Source organism: Bos grunniens, chromosome 1 (genome assembly GCF_055505025.1).
Source record: "Bos grunniens cultivar Pamir isolate PY7600 chromosome 1, Bosgru_T2T1.0, whole genome shotgun sequence".
Taxonomy (NCBI): Eukaryota; Metazoa; Chordata; class Mammalia; order Artiodactyla; family Bovidae; genus Bos; species Bos grunniens.
The window spans coordinates 39145059-39154172 of NC_141165.1; the positions used below are offsets into that span (position 1 = coordinate 39145059).

The window sequence follows — 9114 nt, forward strand, 5'->3', positions numbered from 1 at the left end:
AGGACATTTCTCATAGAACTGGAACAACAACAACAAAAAAATCCTAAAACTTATATGGAACTACAGAAGATACTGAATAGCCAAAGCAGTTTGGAGACAAAAAGAGCAAAAAAGTTGAAGATATCACACATTCTGGTTTCAAACTATACTACAAAGCTATATTAATAAAAATGGCATGGTATTGACAAAAATAGATTCATGGAATAGATTCGAGAGCTCCAAAATAAACCCACACATATATGGACAATTAATTTACACGAAAGGAGTAAAGAATATAAAATGGAGAAAGGATGGTCTCTTCAATAAATGTTGAGAAAACTGGAAAACCACATGCAAAAAAAGAAGAAAGAAAAAAGAAAGAAACTACATCAATATCTCCTACCATGCACAAAAGTCAACTCAAAATAGATTAAAGACTTAAATGTAGGACCTGAAACCATAAAATGGAATAGAAGAGAACATAGGCAGTATGCTCTTGGACATTAGTCTTAGTAATATCTTTCTAGGTATGTCTCCTCAGGCAAGGGAAACAAAGGGAAAACAGTACTACATCAAACTATCGAACTAAAAAGCCTCTGCACAGCAAAACAGTAATTCAAAAACATATAGGTACCCCTGCCCGTGTTCATTGCAGCATCATTTACCATAGCCAAGATATGGAAACAAGCCTAAATGCCCATCAACAAAAGAATGGATAAAGAAGATGTGGTGTTGTGTGTGTGTATATATGTGTGTATATATATATATATACATATATATATATGTATGTGTATATATATATGTATGTATATATATTTGTGTGTGTGTGTGTGTACAATGGAACTACTTGGCCATAAAATTATTAAATCTTGCCATTTACAACAACATGATGGACCCAGAGGATTTTATGCTAAGTAAAATCAGACAGATGGAGAATGACAAATATCATATGATTTCACTCCATGTGGAATACAAAAAGCAAACTAGCAACACCAAAAAAATGAACAAATCAAACCAAAGACATAGATACAGTGAACAGAGTAGTGGTTAGCAGACAGGAAGAAGTGGAGGTAAAGGGGTATGACATGGGTAAAGGGGATCAGTGGTACAGAGATGAATGGAAACTAAATTTCTAGTGACAAGCATGTTATAGAGTTTACAAAAGTAGAAATATAATATTGTATGCATTAAAATTATATAATATTATAAACAAATGTTGTGGCAATGAAAAATAAACTTTAAAGATATATGAACAAATGCTTATAAGATATTACAAACACATATAAAAATATGGTCTTTTTATTTACCTAAATGGGGATCAAACAATGTTTATTTTTCTGTGACTTATCTTTACTACATAATAGTAGATATTTTAGAATATTCCTTTTAAAAATAGACTTCCCAGTTAGTCTATCAGTAAAATACATGAAACCAAAGAGTTAGCTTTAGCTACCATTAACATTTTCTAAATGCTAAATATGAGAAAATTAGTGCCCTGTTTAGCCAAGAATATGTACCTTACTATGTTCCTTGAGGTTGGTGTTTTCATATGGAGTAGAGAACTAGTACTGAATACTATTTCTATCTTAGAGAGCAACTCTTATATTGCTTGTCTCTTTGAGAAATTGTTAAAAGTTAAGGATCCTTCGCCCTAAAAGTCTCCAGGTACATAGTTTTGCATATTTTGCCATTTTAGGATTTTGTTCTTAAAGCCCAGCCATGGATCCCAAATTAAGCACCACTGATTATGGACAGTATAAATGGAAAATGCTGTCTCTGTTTGTACGTACAGCTAATTCATGAATGGCTGTGCTGATGAATTTGAGTGTAGAAACTGCCCCTTCATTTTTATTGTTACGGAGAATTTCTTCCCTTTCCTCATTCCCATAATCCACTGTAAGCCCAAAGAAGTGGCTTAACCTTCTTTCTCTCACATCAGTATTCTAGATCTGCTCCTCGGTCTTGCTTCCATATTGGTTTAGGGGTTGCTCTGTGATGACTATTTTGGGGCAGGCAACTTACGGGGAAAGAGGAGGGAAGGGAAAAAAGGGGTCAATGAGGGAACTCTATCCAGTCTCCATGCCTTGTTTGCCTTACTGCATGGATTTTTGCCTAAGACTAGTTTTACAAGTGGAAGAGAGGGCAAAGCAAGAAGAGAAAACCTCTTCCTAAGTTATGAAATCACTTTGGTTGTATTATCCATAAGAAAGGGAAATCGCTCAGTCATGTCCAACTCTTTGGGACCCCATGTACTGTAGCCCACCAGGCTCCTCCGTCCATGGGGTTTTCCAGGCAGGAGTACTGGAGTGGGTTGTCATTTCCTTCTCCAGTGGATCAAGGGATCTTCCCCACCCAGGAATCGAACCCAGGTCTCCTGCATCGTAGGCAGACGCTTTACCATCTGAGCCACGAGGGAAGTCCGTAAGTTTATCAAAATGAGGTAGACATCTTGGACAAATGTTACTCTGTTCATCCATCATACCTTAACAAAGCATTTGAGAGTTGAACAAAAAGATATTCCAACATCAGCAAGACTCCAGCTGTCCTTTAGAGCTGCTCCAGCATACGTCAGCTCCAGATACCTCCTGCCTTGTTCATCTTCAGAGAGAGGAATGTGGAAATAATCCTTTAAAATCAATAGCGTATTATGAAAACAGCACATCTCTACATTACTAGACCAGCCATGTAATCTCTTTTCTTTTACATTTTCCACTGAGTATTATAAAATTGTTTAGGAGAGAAGGAAGAAGTCTTAGACAGGGGTTCTTAACTTAGAGTCTTTAGATATTCCCAAAAGTTTATGGATAGAATTTAGATGGGAAAAACTGTATTTGGGTTTTATTAACTCCAAATAAAATTGGAATTTTCCTTATGTATATAGGCAACAAACTAAAGTAGCCATAATTGCCTGTTCCTGTGACTTTGTCACCAATAGAAATCACAGATAGCTTCATATCCCATTATAGTTGCTGCAGATATCTCAAAATACTTATACTGATCTCCTTTGAAACTATAATAGTTATGAGACACACTTCAAACACTTGCTGTGTTAATAAGGAAACCCACATGTCACCAATTTGTTTTCTAATTTTTGAAAATTGAATTTCAATATAACTGGTTTCCTTTTTGTGGATATGCATTTTATTTTATGCATTTAAAAAGGAGTCCATAGGCTTCACCAGACTGCCTAAGGGATCCATGACACATAAAGGTTAAGAGCCTCTATGTTAGAAGATCTAGATTTTAGAGCTCATAGTAATTACTAAATATCATATAACTATGATTCAATAAATGCTCCTCAGCAAGTGGGAATAAATCATCTCCAGTTAAATACCATTTGATGGTCAGTTCCTAAATATTTGTCTTAATTTCCCACTTTAGAGTGAGTATTTATAAGAAACTTTTAAGAAAAGTACTGCACCCAAATTATTTCTTATTCTGGCTCCGTGATCCTAGGTTAAATGGTCAACCTCTCTGAACTGCAGTTATTCCTGGATGCAAAGTGAGACTGTAGCCCCAAAGTCCCCTCTGCATCCCAAGTCCTTTGGTTCTTTATAGTTGCTTGCTCTACACACAAGCCATTGTCTGATAACTGGCATGTTCTACTTACCTAGCCTAGAGGTAGTGTTTTGTTTTTCTCCTTTTATGAAGAATTGCAGTACTACTATCTGGCCAATGCACAAACTTATGAATCTTATAAAGAGAAGTTAAACTTTTTCCCCCCCTGAGAATTTTCCTGTCTAGCATATTTACAGTTAACATTATCTAACAAATGATTATGTAAGCAAACAATGATATTTTCAAGTAGTTTTACTTCCCTGTTTGCTGAAAATGTACCCAATAATATCTTTACCCCACATACAGTTTAAACTTCACTGCGTAGTTAAAATTAATACACATCTTAGTGGCTCAGGGACAAAATACGTACCTTTATCATCAGCTTGACAGCCTCCACAGTTTTGTCTGTTGAAACATCAAACGGTTCAAAAGATCCCTCAAAGGCTATGAAAATTCTCATTTTCTCAAAAGAAGAAGCTTTTCCCCAAAATTCTATTGTATAGCTGGGAGAATCTCAATTCACAATTAAAAATGATGGCCGGGGCCACTGTTACTGTCCAGCCTCGAAGGCGAGCTGAGAGAACGTGGAGAGAGCAGTCGTGCAGTGCCGCAGTCTCGGGTGACACTCGCAGCAGCTCCGGTGGAGGAAATGAATCTCTGCAGATGGCATTAGTCAACAGCCACCTGTTCCTCTATTAGGGAAACCAGCATGCTTGACAATGGTTGAGGCAAGTGTGAGCAGGTGTCAAGCATGTAACACAAAAATGCCACATGTGAATTATAATTTGTGATGTGACCACCATCCACTGACCCTTGAATCCACAGTCGCCCAAGTACAACTGACCAAATGACCCTTTGAAAGAGGTATTTGATTGGGATGCCTTGACACAGAGTAAAGCAAAACAGAGTTGATTTTCTTGAATGTGACCATCCTGGAAGTTCTCTGTAAATAACTCTGAGCTGAAGCATTCTGGTTTCCATAACAATTTTGTGTACTTGCTCCCCGGAGGTATTTCTAATCCTGCCACGGGGTACAGAACAATACCCACTTGCACCAGGGAGATGAATGTGTAGGCAAATGACTCTGTGGTTTCCCCTTCTCTGCATAATAGGATCTGCCCAATAACAACACAATACAGTTGGTATTTCTTTTAGTCCTTGCCCTTATGTTATTTAGAACAATTTACCATTGTTATCTCCTTCAACTTCCCTTAGTGTTGGTGGAAAATATTTCAAACCCCTCTCAAAAAAATGAGCAAACATATTAAGCACTATTACTCAAGTTTATAGAGTAAGCATTTTACTGGAGCTTAATTCTGACTCTCCTTTGAAATCCACAGTATTATACACCTTGTTTAATGTTATTATGTCTGATCATTTTTTCATATACATAAATCCTGTTTTCTTCCTGAAATTCCTCCCAATCTGGGACAGAATCCCTATCTTACATTTCTTTTTATTCTTAACAGCACTTAGCATAATGTCAGTCACATGATAGGTGCTCAGTAAATTTAACTCTTGATTAATTCTATTCTGATTCCCAGTCTGAGTTCCAATTATAAGAAACTTGAGAAAACGGAAAACATAAAATGGTAAAGGATTTCATCCCCAAACTGATTATTTTGCCTCATATGTTTCAAGTGTTGCAATGTGATGATACCTTCTTATGCTTTCAACATTTTGATTGAAAGAATATTAAGACAGGAAGTAGTTTTAACACTGTTTTGGTATCTTGCTTACCCTCCCTCACCCCCTCCAGCTGCAGTTACTGTTGACTGCTAAAGGCTTATAGCTACACCATGTTTTCCAAAGAATTTCCCACAGTTGATGGGAGCTGTCTTGCCAGGAAAGCTAAGCACTCCCTTCAATAATTGACCTCAGAAGTCATTTTGTAGCCCACTGTCTTACATCAAGGGGTGAAAATTCTGCAAAGAATCCCTGCGGAACAGGCCATAGCTGGACTTTAACTGAGATTACATTTTTCCTTCGCTCTTTGTTTTTTCCCAATCCTGCATAATTCTCTTCCTTTCTAAGGTTTTCTTTTCTTTTTATTTATTTATTTATCTTTGGCTTCTCTGAGTCTTTGTTGCTTTGCATGGAGTTTTCTCTAATTGCACTTCCCTGGTGGTCTAGACAGTAAAGAATCTGCCTACAATGCAGGAGACCCAGGTTCCCTCCCTGAGTTGGGAAGATCCCCCAGAGAAGGGAATGGCAACCCACTTCAGTATTCTTGCCTGGAGAATTCCATGGATAGATGGGCCTGGAGGGCTATAGTCTGTGGGGTCACAAATCATCAGAGCAGACTAAGTGACTAACACTTTCACTTTTCTCTAGTTGCTGCAAGTGGAGGCTACTCTTTGTTGTGGTGCCCATTGCATTGCGCAGGCTTCTCGTTGTGAAGCTCAAGTTCTAGGCCCACAGGCTTCAGTATTTGGAGCACATAGGCTCAGTAGTTGTGGCTCACCAGCTTCGTTGCTTCACGGCATGAGGAATCTTCTTGGATCAGGGATTGAACCCATGTCCCCTGCATTGGCAGGCCGATTATTATACACTGCGCCACCAGAGACATCCCAGGTTTTCTTGAAGAGTGCTCCCTCGGTAATTGGCACACATCCCAACCCCTGTCTCAGGCTCTGCTTCCAGAGACCAACTTAGGGCAGAGAATCTTAAAGGTCATGTGTGCATGCTAAGTCACTTCAGTCGTGTCCAACTCTTTGCCACCCTGTGGACTGTAGCCCACCAGGCTTCTCTGTCCACGGGATTCTCCAAGCAAGAACACTGGAGTGGGTTGTCATGCCTTTCCCCAGGGGATCTTCCCATCCCAGGAATCGAACCTGCTTCTCCAGCACCTCCTGCATTGCAGGTGGATTCTTTACAGCTGAGCCACCAGGGAAACAGAAAGAAGCTCATATGCGTTAAGAAATCACAACCAAGTACTTTATAATTTCCTGAGCTGCTTACTTTCTTACCCATGTATAGTTTTGTCTTCTAGTTTTGTGGACTTGGCCTTTGGAGTAAATGCTTAGCTCTGGTAGGCATGATTGGCCTCTGGTCTAGTTGGTTGCCAGGCCCTGACTTGTGTGGAGCTGCCAGCTGCTGGTTGGTGGGCTGGGTCCTGAGGTGCTGGCTGAAGAGCCCCAGGAGGCCCCAGGGCCAGTGCTGACCCACTGGTGAGTGAAAACTGGTTCTGAAGTAAGTGATTGTGGGGCAGATCTAGTGTTAGCCTGCTGGTGGGTGGGCTCATTTCCTGACATGGCTGGCTGCATCTTCTGGGGTGTTCTAAAGCAGGTGCTGGCCTACAGATGATTGGGCTAGATTCCAGGGCAGCTAGTTGAGGGATCCAAAGTGTCTTGGAACTGGTGCTGTCCTGCTGGTGGGCAGAGCTGGGGCCCAGGGGTTTCTGGGGCTCATGCCCACTGGTGTGTGAGGCTGGTCCTTTGGTGGTGGAATAGAGTCCTGTGGTTGCTGGCTGTAGGGAACCTGGGCTTAGTGTCGGTACACTTGTGTGTGGGTTTGAGTCCTGAGCCCTCTGATGGACCAGGCTGTGTCCTAGGGAGACTGTGGACTCAAGGGTTCCTTTAGGCAGCCTCCCTGCTGGTGGGTGGAGCTGTGTTCCTGCTCAGCCAGTTGCCTGGCCTGAGGCATTCTAGTATGTACGGTGTTTACTGTACCGGTGGCTGCGGCTGGGTCCCAGTTTGGGTAAGCTAGAGAAAGGATTCCAAATTGGCACTTGCCAGCACCAGGGCCCTCCTGGTAGAATGGAACTCCCAAAGTGGCTATCAGCAGGGTGAGCTTCAGCTGCTCCTGACTCTGGGAGACTCTCCAAGATCAGCAAGTGGGTCTGACCCAGGCTCCTTTCAGATTACCACTTCTGCTCTGGGTCCTGGAGTGTTGAGATTTTGTTGTACCTGCTTTAAGAATGGAGTCTCTGTTTCCTACCATCCTCTAGCTCTCCTGAAAAATAAGCCCTCTGGCCTTCAAAGCCAGATGTTCTGGGGGCTCATCTTCTCAGTGTGGGAACCCTGGGTTGAAGCCTGATGTGGGACTGGAAACCCTTGCTCCCCAGGGAGAACCTCTACAATTGTCATGATCTCTCATTTGTCGGTCACCTGCCCAGGGGTTTTGAATTTTGACTATAGTGCCTCTCTACCCATCTCCTTGTGGTTCCTTCTTTATATCTTTAGGTGTAGATGATCTTTTCTGCTAGATTACAGTCTTTCTCATCTGTAGTTGCTCTGTAAATTGTTTTAATTTTGATGTGCTCCTGAGAGGAGCTGATGTCCTCCTACTCTACCATCTTGACCATTTAGCCAAAATGTTCTGACAAGAGAAATAAAATTGAAAAGGGCAAGTAAAATTACCCCATCATAGAAGACATAATTATAAACCAATAAATCATGGCAATCAAAAATTTTAAAAATATTTATTTATTTATTTGGCTCTGTCGGATCTTAATTGCAGCAAACGGTATTGATCTTTTGTTGAGGTACACAGACTCTCTAGTTGGGGTGCATGGGCTTAGTTGCTCTGTAGCATGTAGGAGCTGAGTTCCGTGACCAGGGATTAAACCAGTGTTCCTTGCATTGTAAGGTGGATTCTTAACCACCTTCCCTGGACCACCCGGGAAGTACTGAACTTTTAAGACTACTACAAATAATAAAGTAATTCAACTAGGTGGCTGTATATATATTAATACACAGAAATTAATAGCTTTCTAGAAACAAATGACTGATATAGAATATAATGGAAGAAAATACTCCATTTATAAGAAGAAAAAAAGATAATATGTTAGGAGTAAACAACAGGAAACATGTAAGAAGTGTATAAAATTTAAAACTTAACCAATAAATATAAAAGACTTGAAGAAGTGGACTTGCGTACCATGACTTCAGAAGAAAGGTTCAAAACCATTAAGTCATCAATTTTTCTAAAGTGAAAAGTCAAGTGAAGTTGTTAGTTGCTCAGATGTGTCCAACCCTTTTACCATGGACTGTAGTTCAACCTATGGACTGTAGCCCACCAGGCTTTTCTGTCCAGGGGACTTTCCAGGCAAGAATACTGGAATGGGTTGCCATTCCCTTATTCAGGGGATCTTCCCAACCCAGGGATTGAACCTGGGTCTCCTGCATTGTAGGCAGATACTTTACCATCTGAGCCATCAGGGAAGCATTCTAAAGTTAATATAAAAGTAACTTCCTGAGCTAGTATATAAATTTAAAACATAAATTAAAAAAATCCTAACACGGGCTTTCCCCAGCTTTATTGAATGTAAAGGTGTAATGGTATATGTATATACCATTTTGAGATGATTTTGAGATGATTACCACAATAAAGTTAATTAACACATCCATCATCTCACACACTACTTCTTTTAATCGTGAGAATATTTAAGATCTACTTGTAGCAACTTTCAAATATCTAATACAGGACTTCCCTAGTGGTCTAGTGGTCAAGAATCTATCTGCCTGCCAATATAGGGGACACAGGTTCAATCCCTGGTCTGGGAAGATTCCACATCCAGTGGGCCATCTAAGCCTATGTGCCACAAGTACTTGAGCCTGTGCATTCTAGAGCCCG

General features: G+C 40.4%; 1 protein-coding gene across 1 annotated transcript in view; it reads right to left on the reverse strand.

Annotated features, from left to right (window-relative positions):
* ANKUB1 (ankyrin repeat and ubiquitin domain containing 1) overlaps positions 1–4117 on the reverse strand; it is a 30990-nt gene extending 26873 nt beyond the window's left edge. Inside the window, exons 1-2 of the mRNA XM_086388572.1 lie at positions 3908–4117; positions 2462–2605 (exon numbers count right to left, since the gene is read on the reverse strand). Of these exons, the coding sequence (XP_086244698.1) occupies positions 2462–2605; positions 3908–3997 (234 nt within the window). The 5' untranslated portion in view covers positions 3998–4117. The remainder of the gene's footprint in view (positions 1–2461; positions 2606–3907) is intronic.
* Between the last annotated feature and the right edge of the window lie 4997 nt (positions 4118–9114).